General features: G+C 40.5%; 1 protein-coding gene across 1 annotated transcript in view; it reads left to right on the plus strand.

Annotated features, from left to right (window-relative positions):
* The window catches only part of NAALADL2 (N-acetylated alpha-linked acidic dipeptidase like 2), an 855,965-nt gene that overhangs the window by 570,449 nt on the left and 259,451 nt on the right, over positions 1-26,065 (plus strand). The window contains 1 exon segment of the mRNA XM_066601349.1: positions 21,475-21,567. Within this exon segment, the coding sequence (XP_066457446.1) occupies positions 21,475-21,567 (93 nt within the window).

Here is a 26,065-nt window from a genome sequence, read left to right on the forward strand (position 1 = left end):
CGAGCCGTGGCGCTTGTCGGAACTGTTAACACTTTAAATACCGCTCTGACAGCGGTATTTAAAGTGTTAACAGTTCTGACGAGCGGCACGGCTCGTCGGAACTGCTGCCGCCGGGTGCCCGCTGTAAGAAACAGCCTGCACCCGACATTCAGGGGGCCCGTACAGCGTCCCACGATGAGATCGCGGGACGCTGTGTGGTTGCTAGGCAGCCGGGGAGCTCCTGAAAGGCCCCAGGGCTGCCTATGCAGAGCGCCTATCAAGCGCACGGCTTGCTAGGCGCTCTGCATAGACAGCCCTAGGGCCTTTCAGAAGGCCCCCGGCTGCCTAGCAACCGCGATGTGACCGGACAGGCTTCTATCAGGCTTGATAGAAGCCTCTCCGGTCCCTGCACAGTATGATGTAATGCCATAGCATTACATCATACTGTGCAGGACAGATAGTTCGTATCTTGCGAAATTCGTAACTCGAATGTTCGCAAGTCGGGGACTATCTGTATATTATTATTTTCCGTTTAAATGAAATTGTTAGGGGACGTGTTATTATACATTTAGAAAATTCAGTATTATGAGAACATCAGTTATTCAGTAATTATGCATGTGCCTCTGTATTTCCCATTGTTCAGCGATTATGTATACACTTTTAATTATATAACTTCATTCATTTATATATATGTATATATATATACATAGATCTATTTATCATATATACTATAATTATTCATAAATGGGTATTATAATAGATTTCCAAGCATAGATATTATTAGGAATATAGTAATCATACTATCATGCCATTATTCTTTCAATTGACAGAATCACATGGCCGGCACTATACGATAGGTACCATGGCAACAGAAAGCTGCCTGTTAGTTTAGAATACAAGGTTTGACGACACCTTAAATAGGCGTCACTGACTAATTATAGGTCCTAATGATGTTTCAATATACACTCCTCTTTTTACGTGAGTTATTATTATTTGATCCCATAGTATCATTGTTTGGCCCCTACTTGAATATCTAAGCGGCCGAGGGATGCGATTTGCATCTAAATACATCTGTTCCGTTAAAATGCAGCCTTCCTATAAGGTCTAAAGTCATCAGAGGGGTGTGCTGCATGATCAGGTGACTTGACACGTCATGAAACCCCACCACCCTCCCTCGGCACTGTCGTAAGAGGCAGATCAGGTGGTACAATGACGCGGAACGCGTCATGAGACTCCACCCCCACCACTTGGCGACCGGATAGCGCCGGCACTGCTGTGGGGTTTTTTCAACACTAAACTAGATATTTGATGATATACTCACCAGGACAAGTTTAATTTAGTTTTAAGGAAGTCCCACTAGGGGATTATAACACACGGAGACGTTGCATCCGTCATAGAGCACCGCCCCTCTATATTGCATGACGCTTTTGACGTCATCAATGTACGCCTACCCTCCAGGACGCCGGAAACACGGCACTGACGAGCATGTGAAGGGTATGTCTTTTTCTTTTATCATGTATAAATGTATGCACTGCATATTTGTTTTATCTGTATGGCTTGAGAAAGGTGCTTTACCTTGCACCGAAACGCGTTGCCTGATTAAAAGTTTCATTTGATTAAAATATTCTGATCAATACTATGTACCCTGGAGCATAGTTCTATACCCTGTGGAGGACACTCTGAGGAGGGGGCATTTGTGCATCATACCCCCCTCCTTCCAAGTAAGTGTTATACCAAACCATTGCTTATATGTGATTCTGTCCTCAGCTCACTCCTATTTAAAATCCCCGCCTGCTGAATGAGCTGCCTCTGATTGGTCACAGCCTCACCAATCAGAGGCAGCTCTCACTCACACCCATTCATGAATTCGTGAATGGGCGAGTGAGTGCTGCCTCTGATTGACAGCTGAGAGCTGCCCCTGATTGGTCCCTGCGCTAAGCCAATCAGAGGCAGCACTCACCCATTCATGAATTCATGAATGGCTGTGAGTGAGAGCTGCCTCTGATTGGTGAGGCTGTGACCAATCAGAGGCAGCTCATTCAGCAGGCGGGGATTTTAAATCCCCGGCTGCTGAATACTATTCAGAGCAGTTCAGGAGAACTGCCGGCCAGACGCGGCTGAACTCCGGCTGCAGCGGAAAGGTGAGTATACCTTTTTTTTTTTTTTACACATTTTAGGATGATTTTCAGGTAAGGGCTTATATTTTTAAGCCCTTCCCGAAAATTCATCCCGTGCTCGCCGGCAGCCCATTGCTTTCAATGGGGCCGGCTGTATTGCCGGCTCCATTGAATTCAATGGGCTAACATCGTTCTTCTCTGCCACAGCTGTTACAGCTATGGCAGAGGAGAACGATCTTTATGCTGACATATTTTTTTTTTCTTTATCTTTACACATTTTAGGATGATTTTCAGGTAAGGGCTTATATTTTTAAGCCCTTCCCGAAAATTCATCCTGAGATTGCCGGCAGCCCATTGCTTTCAATGGAGCCGGCTGTATTGCCGGCTCCATTGAATTCAATGGTCAGTGCTCGTTTAATCGAGACGAGTGCCGCGTGGTGCTCGTCTCGAGTAACGAGCATCTCGAGCACCCTAATACTCGAACGAGCATCAAGCTCGGACGAGTATGCTCGCTCTTCTCTAGTGATCTGTCTATCGCATCACTTAGTTCCCTTAGAACCCATGGGTGTATTCCATCTGGGCCCGACGATTTGTCAATAATAATTTTTTTTAACTGGCTCTGCACTTCTTCCTGGTGGAAGTGCAGATACGGTTAAATGCAAGTTTAAATGCAAAATTGATGCTGTTTTGAAGGCAAATGATGATCACATCAAATATTGTTTTTTTGTTTTGCTCATTCACTTTGCATTTTGGTGACTGATAAAAATAAACTACAGACACTTCTTTATTTGAAATTATTCTTACTATGCAGTATTTTTTACCCACATGCACTTAAAGATTTTGCATAAATTTATTATCACTATTTATTATCACTGATATATATATATATATATATATATATATATATATATATATATATATATATATATATTAGTGATAATAGGAGATTAGTTACATCTTAGGGCTGCCATCTTCTGGCACCACTTTCAGGAATATACTTTGCAGCTGGAACTTCTTTGAAGTCTGGCATCTCGCATGCATCTCTCAGGAATACACTTTACAGCTGGAACTTCTTTGAAGTCTGGCATCTCACAAGCATGCTGAGGTGTGGTGGCTTCAAACAGTCAAGAGCATATAGACCTCCTTTTTGTTGTCCCACTTCGCTGTAAGCAGTGGGTCACTTGTAAGCGTGTATAGCAACCCCACCCCCCACCCCTTCCACATGCCTGGATACCAGGGCATGTGGGAATTCTGCTCTATTTTTTTTTTTATTGTACCACAGGCCCCTGCATTTGAGGCTTGGATGGATTTCTGTAGTGGTACACTGGTATAATAATCATCCTGTATACATGGTACCACATATGTTAAAATGGCCCATGAACTCCCAAACTATTTTTCCGTTTGTGCCAATGTTGTTTAGGTGGAATTAAGGTGGCACCCACTCTGGTGGATTAAGGTGGCAGTCCCTGCCTTCATATATGAAGAAACCACAGGCATATCCTGTAGTACTCTCGCACACGTTATATAACTTTACGCCATGTCTGGCATGTTTAGATGGGATAAGCTGCCATAAGCAAAGCTGGCCCTTGAAGCTCATCAGGAGATCGTCAACTGACAGGTTTTTCTTGGGGTTATATATTTTTACAGGATTAATTTAGCAGGGAGATTGGGTGTAAATTTAGATGTCACTAATTATAAATTGATGCCCCTAAAGTCACTACAAATTGGGGTATTTGGGCGGAGAATGAATTTGCAGAACCCCACATTGTGGGAGGCATCGCAGTATGGGGCCCTGACGCCTCAACCACTGCTTCAACCACCATGGGGCTAGCGGTAGACGTAGAGTTGTCACTGCCAGAATTTATTCCTGCCTCCATTGCAATTTTGGTATCACTACCAGAACTGGTGGAACAAAACACTGCGTAGGCCTGCTTCTTCACTAATTCCTGGGATGTCTCTGACAATTCTGCACCCAGGTCCTAATGAGAGGCTTGGATGGTAGATTCTGATTCACTTCAGGGAATAAAACTTTAGTTAGAAGTGGAAAAAGACTGTGACTCACCCTCTTTAATTAGAAGGAGGTGATTAGGGTGTGACGGATGGTGATAACTGGGTGATAGGGGTCCTTTATTAAATTCTCTAAAGCCCAGGATTTGTTGCTCTTATCTCTCTTGTCTCACAAAACACTCTCAGTGAGGGGAGAGAAATACACAACATTAATCCTGTGCTGTATTTATTAGGCAAATGACATGGATGGCTGTGATAGGTGTATCACAGGCATCCATATTAGCAGTGACGAATCACTATGGTCCCTACAAGCACAGCCCTCGTGATAGCTCCAGGCTTCTGGCTATCTTTGGTAACTAAGAGCCAGGAGATTTTAATTTTCCCAGGCCCTCCCCGACTTCTGTGCATTCATCGCCGTTTTGCAGGTGGTTCGCATGCGCAGAAGCCAGGAAAGGGTCCTCGGGTGACAAATCAGAGATCTTGTGTGAGTAGTTTCATCTCCTCACATGGATTGGATCCGTGAGGGAAGATGAAACCTAAACTTTGCAAACTTTTTAAAAACTTTTATTCAAGCGCCGCTATCCATTGGAGGGAAGTGATTAGGGTGTGAGGGGTGGGGATAACAGGATAAGGGGGTCATTTTTTTAAACTCCCTACAGCACAGGATTTGTCATTCTTATCTCTCTCATCTCATGAAAGTTACAAAATTAAGAGAACACAATACGAAATATTAACTCCTTGAAGACACTGACTTTTTTTCTCCTCCCCACTTTAATGTATGACTTTCCATCGATGTAACTGTCTGATAGCTTCATTTGCAGGACAAGTTGTATTTGTTAATGGTACTATTTACTGCAACAAAAAAACTTTAAAAATTTTCCAAGTGAAGTGAAATTGGAAAAAAGCTATTGTGCCATTTTTGGGGGGGAGGTTTCTTTTTATAATATACACATTACAACAAAAATGACATAACTTTATTCTGTGGATCTGTATGATCATGATGATATCAAATTTATATAGTTTTTTTTGTTGTAGTACTTAAAAAAAACAGCTCAATAAAAATATATATTTTTTTTCTGTTAAAGCTTTCTGACTGCCATAACTTTACTTTTTTGTCAATGCAGCTGTGTGAAAGCTTGTTTTTTTCTGTGATGACCTGTTGTTTCTATTGATACCATTTTGAGGTACATGCGACTTTTTGTTTACTTATTATTACTTTTTTCTTAGAAATGGGTTGGCCAAAAAACGCAATTATGGTTTTCTGTGGTTTTTTTCAGTGAATGTTCACCATGCGGCATAAATAATGTACTACTTTAAAATAATGGACTTTTAAAGACATTTTTTTTATTAATATGATAAAAGTTTTTTAAACTTTTGGCATTCTTCATTTTTTAGAATAATACAAAAATGTATTTGTTTTTACATTTTTTTGTCACCTAAGAGAAATTGAACTTACTAATGTTTGATACCTTATACAGTATACTTTTATATGTATCTTATTAAAACATACCACTGGCATGCCTTAATAAGCAGATATACATAGCAACCCTGAGAGCCTTCATAAGGCACCAGGCTGCCATGAAAACAAATGGTAGCCCACAATCTCATTGCGGGGCAGGAATGGGAAGTAGTTTGGGCCATTTGATTGTCGGTATCAGAATTGACATTTGAATTTAAATGGTTAACAGCTGCTATCAGAGGGAACTCGGATCTCAGCTGTTGCACCTGAGTGCCAGTTGTCAAAGATAGTCAACTCCGACCATGTAAGGAGCATTGTGGGCTCTCTAGCCCACACCATACAAACCCTGAGTACATCTGCCATACAAGTATGGCAGATGTTGCCAAGGGGTTCAAACAAGCACAGGCTGGAATACTCATGCAGTATACTTGCTTCTATTGCATGAGCAAAAGCTGAATCTGGAATTCCCTAGTGTACCCATATAAATAGAGTCGTTTGAAATGTAAACATTGTCCAGATAAATATGGAAAATAGAGCTCCGATACAGTAAGTAGTGAATATAACTTCCAGATAAATTGTTTTATGTTGTGGTAGTGCCAAGATAAATAGTACAAGATCTGTGCTGTATTCTCCGTAATCGAATTGCAAGAAGCATTACACCAAAGCTGCTCATGCTTTGGAGCTTTGGAGACTGAGAGCATTTCTCTGAAAAGATTTTTGCAGTTGCAACAGTGTCCAGTATGCACCTCAAGAGACTGAGCTGCACGATCGAATGAAAAAGCTTCATCGGCCAGAGATTTGATTATACTATAGAAGTTGCTTGATTTTTCTCCTGCAAATTAAAGGTATAGTAGTAACATACACAAATAAAAAAATAAATTGACAAATAACATTTTCTAAAGCAGGTTTCTAACCCATTAAACTCGTAAATCAGCATAGTCAGCAAAAATGTTTTAATTATGCTTATGTACTGACAGATATATTGAAATTTAGAGATGAGCGAGCACCAAAATGCTCGGGTGCTCGTTACTCGAGTCGAACTTTCAGTGATGCTCGAGAGTTTGTTTCGAGTAACGAACCCCATTGAAGTCAATGGGCGACTCGAGCATTTTTGTATATGACTGGTGCTCCGCTAAGGTTTTCATTTGTGAAAATCTTAGCAAATCACCAAATTCATGTAAAAAACACAGAAATGGATAGGGCAGGCGAGGAGCAACATGCAGGTCTGCATTTCGGGCTCCGAGGTCTCACTATTAAGCCACAATAGTGGCAAGAGTGAGACCCCCCCACTGTCAGCATAACGATCGTTCTCCTCTGCCACAGCTGTAACAGCTGTGGCAGAGAAGAACGATGTTAGCCCATTGAATTTAATGGAGCCGGCAATACAGCCGGCTCCATTGAAAGCAATGGGCTGCCGGCGAGCGCGGGATGAATTTTCGGGAAGGGCTTAAAAATATAAGCCCTTACCTGAAAAAGAAAGATTTTAGTGTAAAAAAGAATAAAAATGCAGGCATTCTCTTCAATGGAGCAGCTGCTGCTGCCGGCGACTCCATTGAAGACAATGGTCCGCTGGCACACCTGAATTCTTTTTCAGGGAAAGGCTTTACATATAAGCCATTCCCTGGAAATGAATTAAAAGTGATTTATAAAACAAAAAAAATAGATAGATACTCACCTCCCTTCAGCTGCCGGGGCACAGTCGCGTCTTCTCCTGCTGTCCCCTGCACTGTGGTGCTGAACTGCTGTCATTCAGCTGAGAGCTGCGCTGAGCCAATCAGAGGCAACACTCACTCACCCATTCATGAATTCATGAATGGGTGTGAGTGAGATCTGCCTCTGATTGGCTCAGTACTGAGCCAATCAGGGGCATGTCTGACTCACACCCCCTTCACACCCACTGCAGGCTGGCCGCGCTGAACTTCGTCTGCCGGGACAAGGTGAGTATACATTTTTTTTTATTTTTACACATTTCTGGATGAATTGCAGGGAAGGGCTTATATATTTAAGCCCTTCCCGACAATTCATCCCGCGATCGCCGGCAGCCCATTGCTTTCAATGGAGCCGGCTGTATTGCCGGCTCCATTGAATTCAATGGGCTAACATCGTTCTGCCGGGACAAGGTGAGTATATTTTTTTTTAATTTTTACACATTTCTGGATGAATTGCAGGGAAGGGCTTATATATTTAAGCCCTTCCCGACAATTCATCCCGCGATCGCTGGCAGCCCATTGCTTTCAATGGAGCCGGCTGTATTGCCGGCTCCATTGAATTCAATGGTTAGTGCTTGTTTAATCGAGACGAGTACTGCATCTCGAGCATCAAGCTCGGACAAGTATGCTCGCTCATCTCTATTGAAATTCTTTAATGGGCCAACATGAAAGGGACCTGCATTGGTTGTCACCTTTGAATTATTCTTTTTGATGGTAAACTGACATTCTGTTAACATGTTCTGTCTAACAAAGTTACAGTTTTACTATCATTTTATGGGAAGCTGACGCAAAAGTGACAACAAATATCGCAGAACTTCCTGTAGTACCTGTTGCAAAACCGGCCAATACAACAAAGCAGAAAAATGCCAATATTTCTTTAAGTAATTAAAAGAAAATAATCAAAAGTTGACTTTCGCTTAAATTTTTGATATAAAGTATTATATTATGACAAGTTTTACATTTTAAATACATTTACACTTTAACCTCTTGAGTGGCGGGTTTCCTACCACCCTGTCGTGCCCACCAGGGCAGGTTTTTTTTAAATGGTCTAATCATTGAATTTCAACTAATTTTGCAGTTGCGTCTCAAGAGCCATAACTTTTTCATTTTTCCATTGACACGGCCATGTGAGGGCTTGTTTTTTGCGGGACAAGTTGTGATTTTTTTAAACAGGGGGGAGGAAAAAAAGAAATGGGGAAAAAAGAAAAAAAGGGGCCATGTCATTAAGGGGGTTAAATAATGTATTAACTTCCTTCTCTGGGTCATTACGACACATGGATACCACATGTGTGATTGTATTTTTGAGAGACAAGGGAGACAAGTGTTTTTATTATTTTTTTTATAATTCAACTTTTTTTTTGTCCCTTTAGGGGACTTCCACAGGGACCCATCAGGACCCCTGATCACATTCGGGGGGGGGGGGGGTCCAATAGTGACAGCCCTTTACATGCTGCAGTGACAGCCCTTTACATGCTGCAGTCACATAGACTGTAGCATGTAAAGGGTTAACACAGCAGAGATCGGAGGTTTTCTCTGATCTCTGCTGTAAGAGCTGGTACCTAGCTGTCCTCTGACAGCCAAGCACCAAGCTCTCCCTGCCACAGAGACCATCGGCTTGCTTCTGACAAGCCGATGGTCTCTATGGCAACCTGTAAACAAAGCAAAAGATTGCCGACATATCGGCAATATCTTCTGCTGGTCTTTCAAAGCCCTTGCTTTGTTCTCTGTGGGTCTGTGCAGGCAGAGCACACTGTCACAGCTTGTGGCATTGTGCTCTGCAGCTCCCATAGTGATACACAGCCCGGAAATCTTCCGGGCTTTGTTGCTATGAGCAGTGGAGCTCCTCCCGGAAATTTTCCGGGCGTGCCACTCAAGGGGTTAATCCCCTAAGGAACAGGTTGTTTTTTACCTTAAGGACCGAAGACTTTTTAGGGATTTTACTCATGTGGTGGTTTAACTGCCCTATATTTTTTCCTTCAGCTACCATTTTTTTTTCTTTCCGTAACATGTAGGGCTATATTTTTTATATCTTTTTCACTAACTTTTTCCCATTTTTTTGTTTTATTGGGGGTAATAAAGTATGGGAATGGGTTCCTCATTTTGTTTCGGATGATTTGATATATAATTTGTATGGTTTAGGATTAAAAGACGCATACAGCAACTGTTTTGGTTGGTGTTGGCTTTGGGTCATTTTCTTTTTTATGTATATATTTTTATATTATTCTGTAATTTTGTTTTACTGATGTATGTAATTTTTTTTACCATCTATGTCCCTCAAGACGTCATACAAGACCTTTGGAGGACATTCATATGTTTTTTTTAATTTGACACTTTCCCACTGTAGCTGGAGCATCCATAGGAGCCCCAGTTACAGGGGGAAACATCCCCTGTAGTGACAATAGTCTCTGGCAGAGCTGATCAGATACAGCTGTGCTGTAACAGGGAATCTCGGCGGTCACGTGACTGCTGGCTCATGTAGTGGAAGTCATACATCTACTTTCACTTTTTAGTACCTAGAGCTCATTGAGCGCTGTGTACTCAGGAAAAGAGAAGGCAAAATGGGTTGAAAACCCCTCCTGCCTTCTCCTCTGGGTTATCAGTTGTGACTAACAGCTGACAACCCAACATACTTCTGATTTATTACTGACGCAGGGGCTTTAAACCCTCTGCCGTATCTTTACTATCAACTGGGTTTAATGCCCCGGACCAAGCGCTGTAAATTTACTGTACTCTGACCTTTAATGGGTTAAGTAGGCCAACAGTTGCAAGGAAGGTGCATGGATGATATCTTGATACAGGGGTGGGTAGGGGGGGTACTACAATGGTGCTATATGTAAAAGAATAGGCTGCTGTGCATTACCATATGCAGACAATAAAGCAGGAAAGATTTTATTAACATTCCTGGACAACCAAGGCTATGATAGAATCATTTCAGCCAGCATCACTAGAATTAAAGCCATGGGCTCTCTGTACTAATGCCTCTAGCATACATTTATCTTTTCCTTTCTACAGAGATCCATCTAAACGTACTCTTTAATTTGATCTTGGCTTTTTACTAGGAAAACATCTGTAATGTTTCTAGGTCTGTGCCTCGGGGGTCTTAATCTCTAGATGAAAAAAAGAGGCTTATTTTTGTGAGGAAGTCAAATCAACAAAATAATTATTTGAGCAGACAAGAATGAGAGTGAAGTAGTTTAAAGTAGTTATAAAGTAATGATTGATTTGTATGTGCGTGTTTGATGGTTTAGGTGAAAACTGGCCAATATATTAAAACATACCTGACATTTAGATACATTTTCAGAATAAGCTGCCATGTGTATGTATATGAGGAATAACACTGTTTCTGACCAGCATACGCATTGTATCCTACATTTTTTAGATGGTTTCTCCTCTGCAGGCATCATGTATAATTTTAAGTTCTCTCTGAAATGGTAAGAGTTGTTTACTCCTAAACTGTGTTCTTTACACTGCATGTGGAGAAGACTGCAGATTCTGCTTCCTAATTCACTGTAGCAGACACCGACATAACATCAGCATGTAGGAGACTAGAGAAGAGCTGAACAGTGAAAATGTGATTTCTCTAGTTGTGGAACAATAAATTACTCACCAAATAGCTGCAAGCACATCTGTGTGTGAGTCTCTGCTTTCTTCTCCCTCCTTCTCCCTCTCCACAGACTTCTAGAGCCAGCAGGAGTCATCACTGTTCTCATCATTCCCTGTTCTATATTTTGCTATCTCTGTTACTAGAGACAGCTATTACTTGACAACAGGCAGTGGATACCAAATGAGAAGGAAAGAATGAAGACCTGTACTAGCCTGCACTTTAAAGGGATTTTTCAGTAGAAAAACTTAAATTTAGGTAAATAATGCGATTTTCACTTTGGCTGGTTATCACATTGGCTATCACACAAGCAAGTTGTTGAAAAAGTCAGTGAGCATTTAATCAATTATGTTAACGTTTTATACTTTCTTTAAGTTAAATGTGGCTTTACTGCTTATCAACCAGCGATGGTATTGGTTTAATACTGTATAGAGATGAGCGAGCATACTCGGAAAAGCACTACTCGCTTGAGTAATTTGCTTTATCTGAGTATCGCTGTGCTCGTCCCTGAAGATTCGGGTGCCGCTGCGGCTGACAGGTGAGTCGCAGCGGGGAGCAGGGGAGAGCGGGCGGGAGAGAGGGAGAGAAAGATCTCCCCTCCGTTCCTCCCTGCTCTCCCCTGCAGCTCCCCGCTCCGTGCCGGCACCCAAATCTTCAGGGACGAGCACAGCGATACTCGGATAAAGCAAATTACTCGAGCAAGTAGTGCTTTTCCGAGTATGCTCGCTCATCCCTAATACTGTACTGTGTATGGGCCAAATATTATATAAAGCATTATGAATTTAGAAGTTAATCATTAGGAAGTTACTGCATTAGTATAAAGAAAATTAATTATTAAAAGCGTATTCCCATCAAGACGGAGATGAGAAGCCCGAGATTCTTTCCTGACCACCTTGCCTGGTGGTATAGAAACAACTTAGGTGGCAACCTTACACAGTTTCTGTACCTCTCATTGAAGCGAATAGGAGTTAAATAAACAGCATAGCACAGCAGGCTACACTGTTTCCATAACTTCTGTCTTACAGAAACAGCATAGCATATTGTTCTTTACTGTTTCCAAAACACCCATTGTCTTCAGTGGGAATAATGGAAAAAGCGAAAGGCCGGTCTCACACGACCGGATTTCAATTCCAGAATCCACAATAGTCACCAGGGTAGATGATCCAAAATATTCCACACACATTGAAAGAATAGAACATTTGCATATCCACCCAGATAGTGATTTCCACGAGTGTATCGCAGCATGCTCTATTTTCTGCAGAATCCGCATGGATGTCCTCCATTGAAGTCACTAGAAGCCGTCCAACCCGCAGCCCATCCACAATTGACATTGTGGATAGGTCACGGATACTCACGTCATCACCTAGCGACTGCACGAGAAAAACAAATATTTAAAAAAATATATTGCGCATGACTGATGACAATCATCCGCGGTCATCCACAATACAGAACAGCAAGGGTAGTCAGGGTCACCGACTGACGTCAAAGCCAGATTCTGCTGCGGGCTTCCGCAGGTTGAATCCGGGTCGCCTGTGTAAGACCGGCCTAAGGCTACTACCTCGGTTGCTTTTCGTAACACCCGGCAAGGTGGTTGGGTAACAGTCTCAAGTTTTTTCATCTTAGCCATGAAATGTTGAGATGGGACAATCCCTTTAAGTTAATGCACTGATATAAACAAAGATCGACTGAAGACCAAAAAGCATCAGTACCAGAACTGTAGTGGATTTGAAATATATAACCTTTTTTAATCCATAATCACTACATTTAAATTTTTTATGGGACTAGAAACCCCTTTAATAACAAGTCAATCAGGTTACATTTCTCTTCAGAGCCAGGTGAATTTGGGTTTACTTTATCTTTTAATGAAGTATTGAATTAGTTTCGACAGAAGTGTCTTTTTACATGATCATATTTGCTTCTCATGACATGTATTTCTCAATTAAATCTACTGAAGAATACTGCATCTCCCCTCTCATAATTATCAGCATTGTCCAGTGAGCCAAATAATTATATAGTCTGAATATGGATTCCATGTTATACCTGATGATAATCACTTCCCAATAAATGCAAGCAATTTAATTAAAGGGGTTGTCCCGTGAAACAAAGTGGGGTTATACACTTCTGTATGGCCATATTAATGCACTTTGTAATGTACATTGTGCATTAATTATGAGCCATACAGAAGTTATTCACTTACCTGTTCCGTTGCTAGCGTCCTCGTCTCCATGGTGCCGTCTATTTTTCAGCGTCTAATCGCCAGATTAGACGCGCTTGCGCAGTCCGGTCTTCTTCTTTTCTGAATGGGGCCGCTCGTGCCGGAGAGCGGCTCCTCGTAGCCCCGTCCCGTCACGTGCCGATTCCAGCCAATCAGGAGGCTGGAATTGGCAATGGACCGCACAGAAGACCTGCGGTCCACCGAGGGTGAAGATCCCGGCGGCCATCTTCACCAGGTAAGTAAGAAGTCACCGGAGCGCGGGGATTCAGGTAAGCACTATCCGTTTTTCTTTTTTAACCCCTGCATCGGGTTTGTCTCACGCCGAACGGGGGGGCTATTGAAAAAAAAAAAAACCCGTTTCGGCGCGGGACAACCCCTTTAAATTAGATATCTATAAGTCAGTTACTGGCAGTTAACACCATGCTATCAATGTACCTCGCCAATAATTGCAGACTAAAATTGTGTTAAGGGGAGTTTCCGGTTAAGACAACTACTCTAAAAATCCCCTTTTTAGGAAAAAAAGGGTTACCTTACACAGGCAACTCCTCTAAAACTAATCTGCACTGTTAAGCTGATTATTATTCAGAAAATTATTCAAATGAGTGAAAGTGGATAATAATTATTCAATCTAAAGGCATGCAAATGACTGAGCGATAAGTGATAACACTGGGGAACAAAAAAAAAATTTCATAGTGCCTGGAATGTTAGACCTTATTCTGAGTATTTTTTGCAAAGCTGATTCCGAAAATTCCATCCATTCTGTTCTAGATATCATTTCTGATATCATTATCTATTTTTGTTATACTTAGTTTTTTTGCCCATCAGTATTTTCTTACTATTAGTACATATAGTACATATCACCACCACTGCACATCAAACTTGGTTTGATGAAACTATTTGTAAAGACATTGTAGAGAAATGGAACGTGTTTCGGCTATAAATGTAGAAAATTTCCTGCGATGAGCATGGAGAAGCTAAAAGCAGGTAAATTTAATAGATCACAGATATCAGTGAACTCATGAAAGACCGGCGTTTCCAAGATTCAGTGGACAACTTAGAGGTACTGTTACCATCATACGGCGACAGCCAGGGCCGCAGGTGGTTGGTCGGCGCGGTGCCGATAAGCAGGCCCGGACGAGAAAAACTAATGTCATTTTCATAATCTATGACCCCAAATATCCCCAAAAAGTTCAAACATCTCAGTCACCAAAAATAGGAGGATTAATGTTCTTTGTATTAAGCGCTGCAGAATATGTTGGTGCTATATAATTAAAGATTGTTATTATTGTTTCACACTGCTGGGGTTCTAGGTACAAATCTGTCTAAGGGCAAGATCGGGATGGAGGTTTTTAAAGTTTATGCAGATGCTTGATGGGATTTGAAATTAGGACTCAAGTACTACAAGACAACAGTGCTAATCACTTGGCCACATTCTTTCAAGCAGAACAACCATGCCTTAGTGAGCTTCTGGATGGCAAATTAGTACACCTGATTTTTAATCCCATTGACTTTAATGGAAATTGGAATTAGGACAGGCTGATTCATGATTATTTTTTTTAATTCAGGTCAATCACTACATCCTGAATATTCCAATCATCGCTCAACACTATTCATTATATCTAATAATGTTAGAAAAGATGCAGCAACTATAGAAGCTACTGCTCAACACCGGGGATCCCTCTACATAACCCAGTGGAGCAGAGAGAGAAGCCAGACTGAACATTTGAGATCATCTTATAAAAATTGTTGAGGTGGACACAGAATACAAACCTCGGGTTGCGTTATTCTAACATTATTGTTTTGAATATCGGATTATAGAAACATTTTAAAAATAAGTGTGAACACAAAACAATGTTTGCAAATATGGGCAGAATGTAACTATAAACAATGTTTCATGGGACAGCTCTTCTAGATTTTGTACTAAAGTTGTATATCACATAATGATTAGAAAAACCTGATTGTAAGAAAAATTATGACTTTAAGGCTTTCATGTATTCACTGTGATATAAAAAGGAAAAGAGCAAAAAAAAAAAAAGAAGTTTACACGATATTGAAATTTTCACTTTGCTGTCACCACATTTTACAGAATAAAGTGGTTTACCAAACTTATAAAATACACTCAGTTTATAACATAATAGTTTTCATAAACAGCATAAAAGCATTGTTCTGCAATTTACTTTTCATACTGGTTTGCCTATATTTGTCTTGTTGAGACAGTATTTCTGTATGTACTGTACTAAAGTTAGCAGTTTTTCTTCAAAATTACATCATTTTAGTGGATTGCCATGGACAGCTCCTTTACTTTGTCAAATGTTGATGCATTTCCCCAAATACAAAACAGTTACAGAGCAGATCACACCTCAGCATCATATGTGATACGCAGACAATGTCAGATCTTTCAGAGATTATAGGGGTCACTCAGCTTGGTTGGGATGTTTCTTTGCGCTCGAAAGAAATTGCTTAAGAGACAAATGGCATTCAGTTATCTATTTAAGCTATTACTATAGAAGAAGAAAGTAAGGTAAGGTGGGATTCACACCTGCATTTTGTTGCATTTTTTAACTCAAAGTCAGGAGTGGACACAAAAAAAAGAAGACATATAAGTTCTTTGACTAATAAAAAAAATTTGGCCCAAGGTATAAAGTATAACTAAAGTTTCTGAAAACCTACTGACAATGGTGCTAGATAGAGATGAGTGAGCATACTCGTCCGAGCTTGATGCTCGTTCGAGTATTAGGGTGCTCGAGATGCTCGTTACTCGAGACGAGCACCACGCAGTACTCGTCTCGATTAAACGAGCACTGACCGGCAATACAGCGGGCTCCATTGAAAGCAATGGGCTGCCGGCGAGCGCGGGATGAATTTTCGGGAAGGGCTTAAAAATATAAGCCCTTACCTGAAAATAATCCAGAAATGTGTAAAAATAAAAAATATATATATATACTCACCTGGTCCTGGCAGACGGAGTTCAGCCGCGGTGGCCGGCAGTTCTCCTGAACTGCTCTGAGTAGTATTCAGCAGCTGGCTGAATACTGTATTGCCGGCTCCATTAAATTTAATGGGCTAACATCGTTCTTCTCTGCTGTTACAGCTGTGGCAGAGGAGAACGATCTTTATGCTGACAGTGCGGGGGGGGGGGGGGTCTCACTCTTGCCACTATTGTGGCTTAATAGTGAGACCTCGGAGCCCGAAATGCAGCCCTGCTATTGCTCCTCACCTGCCCTATCCATTTCTGTATTTTTTACATGACTTTGGTGATTTGCTAAGATTTCCACAAATGAAAACCTTGGCGGAGCATCAGTCATATACAAAAATGCTCGAGTTGCCCATTGACTTCAATGGGGTTCGTTACTCGAAACCAACTTTCGAGCATCACTGAAAGTTCGACTCGAGTAACGAGCACTCGAGCATTTTGGTGCTCGCTCATCTCTAGTGCTAGATGCTTAGACCTCCACTGATTGCTAAAATAAAGAGCAGAAGTGCTCATTAGAGTGCTGTGCCTAATATGTTCTTTTTGTCTTTCCTATGAGTGATGTATGGTCTCAGTAGAAAGTCCATACCACTAGCTAATGACAGCCAAATGAGGACAGCACTTGCCCCTTTGTTTTAGTGATCACAGGGGGGTTTGCCACCCTGGATCTGCATTGATCAAAATTTCTTCTCATTTTCTATGAGAAGTCAGAAGTTTTTGAATGTTTTATTACTCATTGATACATACTTAAATTTTCGCAGTTATTATTTTATTATTTGCAGTGCTTTTTGGGGGATTAAAACACAAATAATTCTATAAAACTGCTAGCCTCTTTACAGGGTCGAACTGGGGCTAAAAAGAACCCTAGTTGACAAATTATAGCAGTCCCCTGCATGTATTCATCAAGTGCTTACATTTTCTATATGCAAGCATTTACACACATTTGCTCTGTGAATACACACTAAATGTTTATAGTACAAGCAGACATACATACTCACTACATACATGTATCAATAGCAAATGTTCACCTATACATAAAACATACACACTTTCACGAAGTACACATGTGCATGTGCTCACTACGTAAAAATTCATTCAGAATAGCAGAATTTCTCCTGGCTTTTGGTCTCTGGACCCCATTACTATGCAGGATCGGTGGGTCTCAGCGGTGACACTCCCACCAATCAGACTTATTTAGCAACTATCCTGTGGATAGATTATAAAAGTCAATCTTGGGGATGCTTAAATAAGCCATCAGTAGTAACTTCAGTGAATGTGCAGATAGTTTAAGCAGACAGTCCAGGAGTCACGGGTTGGCCCTGCATCCTGCCCTACATCCCTATACAATCTAACATGTTGAAAGAAAAAAGTTGAAAAAGCAAAGTAAACTCACCTAATCCTGTCGTATGTGTTCCCTCCCTTGTTTACCTGTTGCGTGAGGGGTCATCTCCCAACAGCTCCTGCACGCTGATGCCGACCTGCAGCTGGTTATGCTGTGAATTTAAAAACCACAACACAGTTCACTTTAAGGCCTTATTCATACAAGGGTTTTTATGCAGCTAATTTAGCCGCGGTAAAAAATCAAGACCATCTGAAGCATTGGATTCCAATTTATTCATTCAGATGACCGATTTTTAGTAAAAATTCTGAGCCGCAAAAGATAGAACATTGGTGACTGAATACTTTGGCTAATTTTATATGTAGCTGAGAAAGATAGGTCTTCCCCTATTTTTCAGCTGATATATGCTGGTGGCTCCCATAAACTCCTGTGGCAGCTGAATGAAAAGGGAGGGAAAGGGAGTTTAGCAGTGGCCAGTGCTGCTAAAACATGACAGGTACCTGTATTTAGGCATTAGAAGTAATTCAGAGGATTTATGCTGACCAAGAGAATTCCGGGGCTGTGGTGTATATACAGCACTCCTGGCCGTGTTAATGGATGAGAAAATACAACTTTTTCCCATTCTTGCGGCCAGTGTAAAAAAGCATTGCCCATGTGAAAGAGGCCTAATGCTGTGCAGTGGATTCTTCCAACCGTTTGTGGATGTACTGTAAAATGCTGTAGATTTACCACAGCCAATTCTACTGCAGAAAATCCTCAGCATTTCCTTTATATGTTAACATACCCTAAGGTCGGTTTCACACGGGTGATTTTCGTGCGATGCAAGAATGTGTGAAAACACAGAATTATGAAAGCCATGCTTTTCAATGGTTTCCTCCACATTTGCGGTGTTTTCACTCATGCAATATTGCGTGAAAAATTATTCTGGCATGTCTTATCTTTCTGCATTTTGCCCTTGTTTCCCTATGGAGTCTTCATTTTATCACATCGCAATGATGAACTTGGCATTTTTGTGCAATGCATTTTTACCATTAGAAAGTCCTATTGTCTTTTTCATGAGTAACTCATGCGAAAATCATGAAAAAAACCATGCAAGAAAATCGCAAGCAGCAGCGATATTTTTGCTAGTAAAAACAGCGCTGACGCTCAAAGATCACATCAACAAAGACGCAATTGCCCGTGTGAAACTATCTACAGGCTGCCTTCATGGATGGCTAAACCACGGTAAACATTCCGCAATGGAATACCCAAGAATTCCACGGTGGCCAAATTTGCAGATAAGTAATGTAATCCAAATTTGGCTGTGGTTTTAGGGCTTAGTCACACGGGCGCATCGGGTGACTAAGCCCTGTGAGGTGGAACAGGTACTGAATTCAACCTTTGTATTTCAAGCATTGAATTTTGCGACAAAAACACACAGCATAAACAGATATACTGTGGATTTAGCGTGGCTTCACACACAGCTTTTCTAGAAAATGTAATTGCAGATTTTGATGCACTTTTTGAGCCAAAGCCGGAAGTGGATTAAGAAAGAATTAGAAATATAAAGGAAGGACTTCAACTTCTCCTTCTTGTTGGATCCATTTGTGGCTTAGGCTCAAAAAACTGCAACAAAATCTGCAACTGGATTTTCCAGAAGATGCTGTGTGTAAAGCAACTCTTAGACTCTGTGTATCTGCAACAATTTTAAAAAATGCTGCAAATTCATTGTAGAAATTTCCATAAAAAATGAAATAAAGAAACTCATCGGTCCAGATAACTTGCACTATACCACTCTCGCAGCTACACTTCCTAGGTCAAACTTCACCCGCCCAGTCCTGGTGGTTTTAGCAAATACAATGAAAAGAAGTAGGAAAGTTGTTTGACTTAAAAAGGAATGTGTTCTTCTTTATTAAACAAGTGCCATAAATCAGGATTAGAAAACGCATTTCGAACTCTAAGCCGAGTTCTTGATCACCTTCCTTCATACCATGTGAAGGAAATTTCTGAAATCTCCTCCACATGGCTTGTACTGTAAATCCTGTGGAATTTTCATAACAACTCCGCTAACCTTAGAGAGTATTTATATTCCATCTGTGAGCATTGTAGACTTTGTAAAAGCAGATGAAGTTGTAGGGATCTTCTAACTATTATTCCCTACTTGACTGTTGAAGAGGTACAGTATTGCCACATGATGATTTTGATGCAGTTCTTTATTTTGAATTCAGAACTAGGAGTGCATGAAATTGAAAGAGAAGTAAAAGATTAATTCCTGTATATTTGTCTCCCTTTGCAACTAAAGGGAGGCATTGGATTCTGTAAAAAAAAGTAGTAAAACCTGTCTTTGACATTTCCGTATTGGGTATAGTATACTGTTAAAAATGATGTATAATCATGGATTCACATACAATGTTTTGAAGAATGTTCATGGTGTTTTACTTGATGTTTTTAACAGGATTTTTTAACGTTAAAACCCTGCTGTCAGATATAACTTTAAATGGTCACTGACTTTTCAAACAATTTCTGCTTTTTTGAAAACCAATCTGATAACTATCAAGAGTGCAAATCAGTCTATTTACCTAAAATTCTGTGTTTCACGGAGATGAAGTCCAGATTTTTTTTATAAAGATGAACTTTACTTAACAACGGTTTGCTTGTCACTCCATGGGACTGTACTTGTACTTTGAATGTTGCCTAAACTTAACAAGCTTCATATTATAAACCTGTCTTGATATTGGATGACAAGGCACTTGGAACTCTCTCTTATAACTGTCTGTCTTCATAATAATACTGCATACGTTGTTTACGAAGGTCCATGACATTACTCCATCCGTGGTCTCAATGTACCATAGGTGTCAAAGTACATAATAATCTCAGAGTCCAATGCCCTGTAAGTGCAACACATTTCCATTTCGGCATTGCTGTCTCATGTACACCATAATATGTGCATATCACTGCTAGTGAGAAGTGCCTTGTCATCCTTGGTACAATCTCTCCATATGACTTTGGTACCCAGCTTTACTTCACACATGTTACATTAATCACAATTGCCATGTTCCAACTTCCCATATGCATAATAAGAGTAACTCAGTTTGATGCATCTCAGTCCTTTTCCCCATTCTTAAAGTATCACTGGCCTGTTAATCATAATAATGTCTCTAGAGTGTTCACCCCTTTAACTTGAAGCCCCATTTACTCCTTGCTGGTGGGTGGTATGCCTATCTGGATCTCCTTGGTGGAGCTCCTAAAGCCCAGCTGTCCTCTTAGTCCTCCACAATCCAATGAGTGAGTAGCATCCTTGTAGCAGCTCTTTCATGGCTCCAGACAGGCTCCAATGTTTGGCCCCAGGTCACCAGGACCGGCACCTCCCTTGGTACTCAACTGCCATGGGGACAGCGCTGTTCCACAGACAATGGCCGCTGGCATGTCTCTGCAAAGGTTGCTTTGTTGCTGAAAACACTGAAAAAAAAGACAAAGCTAAGGACACATTCACACTTGCGTTGGGGCTTGTTATAATTCCGTCTCTCTGTTCTGTTTAATGGAGCAGAGAAACAGAAATAAAATGGACATAAATGTTTCTGTTATTTCCCCATTCTATTCAGTTAGGTGTCAGTTTTATAAGCAGAGCAAAGAGCACTGCAGATGGCGCTATTTACTCCATTAAAAAAACGAAACCATATAAGAACGGAAACAAATGGAAAGTATTCCTTTTTTTAAAACCCATTGAAATCTATGGGGAAAATAATAGAAATATTTATTTGCTTTTAAATTTGATTTCTCTGCTCCAAAAATGGAAGAGAAAGATGGAATTATATAACTGAAAGCGCTAATGCAAGTACAATTGTACTTTGTAGTTCCTTCTTTACAAAATTTTCACTCTTAAATGCACAGGATTAAAAAAGATAAAGTACATATAGATTTAGATTGTAAATATAAGATCAAATTGTATTTCACTAATAAAGTACTTGCCTCAACAATTGAAGGAATTAATCAGCTAATATAATATTACTTACATGTTTTGTATTATATTTCTTTTTACTAATATTGTAATAATGTCATACATTTCTAATTTCACAGTTTCTATGTTTTGTTTTTAAGACCAAATCACAATCACGCTAAGTATTAAATCTGTCCAGGAATACAAAGAAATATCGAATTCTGTTGGATTTCTCAGGGGATCACTGCTTCCTGGTATGTATTTACTCAAAACAAGAAAATCTAACACAAGCAGCATACTGAATATGAATACTATATTCACCATGAATTGTATCATGTCGATTGCAGTGCAATGTTCTTGTCTACAAATTGGTTCATGAAGACTAATTTTAGACATTCTCAAACTCTTTCACCCACCTTGGTACATTCTAGCACTTAGATGACTATTTCCCTACAGCTACTAGTGATTATTACTCTGTTCATTCCTAGCAGCTTTTAGCAGGCTGCTCTTTGCAACTGATGCTGGGAGGCAAATTTAAATGATAGATTTATAAACTTTTCAGCTACCGGTATCTAAAAAATAGTGCAATATATAATTTGAAAAACAATGCATGGATAAGTGATACTCAACTTGCTTATAGTCAAGCGGAAAACATAATATGCAATTACCCTAAGGGCTTAGTCACATGGTCGCATCGGCACCTGTGTTACTGCAGGAAGGAGACAGCCGCACTTCAGCACGGACGTCTCTCTGCAGCGCCTGAGGAAAGAACATGTGACTGACTTCATTGCCGGTCATGTGTTCTTTCTTCTGCGCTGCGGGGAGTCGTCCGTCCTGAAGTACGGCCGTCTTCTTCCTGCAGTAAGGGCACAGTCACACGAGCGCATCGGCGCCCAAGTACGGGTGCCGATGCGCCCGTGTGACTAAGCCCTAAGGCCGCATTTACTTGAGCATATGTGTATTTGCATGCTCATTTCAGACGCATTTTTGCAGAATGGGCATTGCGTATTTGCACACTCAACTGCGTATTTACTGTACTTTTTGCTCGCGTAAATCATACGCATTTGTGCATGCAAAAAAAAAATGCAACAATGCTCTCAGCCATTGAAATGACCAATTTGTTTACTAAACTCCAGATGTTCTCTTTACCTGGAAAATAGAGTATGCTGAGTAATTTTCTGCGCGACCGAAATGTGCTTGACAAATATGCAAATATGAACTGATCCATTGAAATCAATGGGTTCTATTCTCTGTGCATTGTGCACACAAATGCAGTCATGTGAATGCGGTCTAATATACGAAGAGGTTTTCATTAATGAAGTTTGACAAGCACAAAACAGCTATATAGTTTTGAATAAATTCCTCTGTATACAATAAACTGTAACTGTGCTAAAAACAGCAGTTCTGGATACATAAGTGTCCACTGGTGGTAAAAATGAATGACATGCCTATCTTTGTCTACTTTTCTTGTACTGTAGATTAGCGCTGAAAGCAGGCATGTAAATGACTTGTTTTTTAAAGGGGTCATCTGGGAAATTAAAATAAATTAAATAAATGTCAATATAAATAAATTCATAATTACCTACAATTAGCAGCAAATGCATGTTTTGTCTAGCGGTAATCACTGCTGTAAAATGAGAACCTTCTCTGTCCATACTGCCTTTGAAAAGCCTGTCCTGGAATGCAAATCTATTAGTACGTTGATTTGTAGAGTGTGCACGGTAACCATTTATTAACAGTTGTGTAGTTATGAGAGACCATTCCTGTAACTTCTTGTAAAGATTAGCCTGATTTGCTATTCAGGTTTGGTACCAATGCGACTGAGCTTTTTGCAGAGTTCTACCCAAAACACAGTTCTGCAGGGTTGGTTGCCTCCAGCCCATCCCTATTGATATATAACACTGTTGAAGAGCCATAAAAACCTTGCATAACACTCTGATTATTGCACTGGGCTTGTATGACTCCTAGACAGTATTATACTCCAGTTTTAGGGGTTTTGGTGAATTTCTGGTTAGGTTCAAAATAAATTTGACAAAACCAAACTTTTCACAAAAGTTGACTCAGCACTATCCACCACATATGATCAGACCCATTAAAGCCACATCCTCTCCAACACATATCAGAATGGGATTTATTTGATATAGCCTGCCTGGCCGGGTTCCATCACCAACAGAGAATTCTTTTGCACTGTTTCCCAGTGAGCAACATTTGATAGACATTTCTTAATTGCAGCTGCCACACTTGCTGCTCTAAAATCTGGTTGCCATAGCAATATGTGAGTAAATTTACAATTTGAGTATTAAGGAACATAAACAAAAAAATGCTTACTTAGGAAATTGAGAAGAGGTTGTGTTTGTCAAAGATAAAAAAAATACTCTATGTCTGATGAATAAGTACACGAACAAATCACTAGGAGACAATTAGACAAAGTGAAGAGAAGTGCTCTGTTGTCCAGGATGTTACTGTTAGAAGAAATCCCCCTAGCTTCCCCATCTAGTGATACATCAATATTTAATTCCCTGGTGGTTTTGGATAATGGAGCAGTTAATGTCCCTTTCTAAATGGTTGGGAGCAGAGATCAGGAAGCTGAATACACTGTACTCACTATGCTATTCTTTCCTTCCTGTTTTGCCGTAATCCTGTAGATCTTCCTCGAGTAGGAATAGAGAAGATTATGCGGTTATGAACAGTGGCACAGTTTTCTCAATAATTGAACAAATCATCTGCCCTCATGCCCTCTTTACCTGATAATAAAGGAAATAGGGCTACTTTTGTGTTGATTTTTTTGGTCTTACGAAAAATTTCACGCCTATAGGAACGACACAATTGAAGTCTTCAAGGAGAATTGGGGTCCATGGGTAAATTATTTAAAATTAGACGTTCCTCATACATCCACATGAAGTGGATCTCGAGGGGGTTTCAAACCACTCACTTGTTGATAAAAATGTTGAGTTCTAGATAATATAGAAAGAAGGTAGAACGGCCCTCAACAGACAGGGGATTGGAGGTTTTGAATAGCTATCCCCAATAAATGCCTACCAGTGGATGATGTCTAACTAAAATATAAAGTTTGTCTTTTTTTGCATTAAGTCTTGAAGGATTCGATTTCTGTTTCTCACGCGAGACCCTACACCTTCCCCGGTCCCGTTCCTTCCTTCCTTTCCCCCTACGTTTATCAAAATTCTCAGCACCTTAGTTTATATTGAAGTAACTGGATATAATTATTGCACTATAGATCTAATATTAGCAACAGAGAATCTCTCTCTTGACTTATAGGAAAACTCTAGCTGAAGATGAAGATACTGGTTTTATTGTCATTTCTGTCTTCTGTAAGATGTACCTTTAGGTAACAGGTCTCTTGAAATGATAATTTTGATAACATGCTTTGATGTGCTGTAATTTCTGATATTTTTGGGTGGATTTATTTTCAAAAATCTACACTATTGACAGATTTTGATAAGAGAAAGAGAAGGGGAAGCTCCATCGGTACAGATTTAGGCTCACTTTAGTGACAGGGTAATTGGTCATAGCTGCCATTTGCGTTATAGTGTGGAGGGGACTAAGTCCGCAAAGAGTTGAACACATGTTTCCTGGAGAAACAAGAGGTTTCTCACAGCAGAAGGAATGATGTATCTAGTTTCAGGATAATGGAGCTTGAGGACAATGTCTCTGGGAAGGCTTATATTGCATGGCTTGATCAGGGATTGGTGAATGCAATTCATATGAAAGATTCCCAGGGTAGCCTGAGAGAGTAAGGCTTGGAAAATCAAGCTGCATCTTCAAGTGTGGTAAAATGAGTAATTTACTGAAAATATATCCTAGTTCCTGCATAAAGTTTTTGGCCGCCAGTTTCTTGAATTGGTCAAAATCAAATCTGGTTTAGAATTCCTTAGGTTGATCCTGGAAGGGAGCAGAATTGTCGACTTTATAGAAAAATAATGCAGAAATTCAGGACAAAGGCTCTAAAAAATTAGGGCTGGACTCTAATAGCTGTTAATAAAATGAGACCATGACCCTTATTCTTTTAATCGCAGGGGGCAAAAAGCTGTGTGGAGGCAAACCCCCAATATGGTGGTTGTAGTAAAGAGGGTATCTTAAGTTGGATATCACACCTACAGCTCTGTAGTAGATGAAAGCTGAAAGATGGCAGCTAAATGTGCTCCTCAGAGTTATTGCAGATTGTAGTAGCACAATAGTGCAACAGCTTGGCGCCCCAGTACAAGTCAACTGTGCAGGGGTCTGCAAGCCACAGAGTGTTCCATCCACTGCTTCTGTGGCAGGTCTAAAATGTCCACAGTGGTGAGATGGGACCTCCTCCAGAGCCACAGAGGGACCCCCACCAAGAGCTGCACATGGTGGTGAGTAGGCCACGGCCTTCGCACCAGTCCAGGACCTCCGAGCAGACCGCTTTACACCAAGGAGGAAGTTAAGGCAGGTAGAAATAGTGTAGTCCTCAGGAGTTAGGAGGATGGTGACAAAAGCAGACACCTCCCGGAGCTTCTCAGTCAGATGTCCGCTCGCTTTGTCAGCTAACCATGCCCCACACATTCTTTTGGGTTAGTTTAAGGCTATGGGTGTTACACAATTAGACTGGCCTGCTCAGAGTCCCTACCTGAACTCTATTGAACATCTTTGGGACAAAATGTAACATTGAGTCAAGAAATATGAACAGCCTTTATCTTCTTTAAAAGCACTTACTGGACAATTGCAGAGAAATACCAGCTGAAGTGTGTCAGATGTTAGTACAAATTA

Source organism: Eleutherodactylus coqui, chromosome 1, assembly GCF_035609145.1.
Source record: "Eleutherodactylus coqui strain aEleCoq1 chromosome 1, aEleCoq1.hap1, whole genome shotgun sequence".
NCBI classification, from domain to species: domain Eukaryota; kingdom Metazoa; phylum Chordata; class Amphibia; order Anura; family Eleutherodactylidae; genus Eleutherodactylus; species Eleutherodactylus coqui.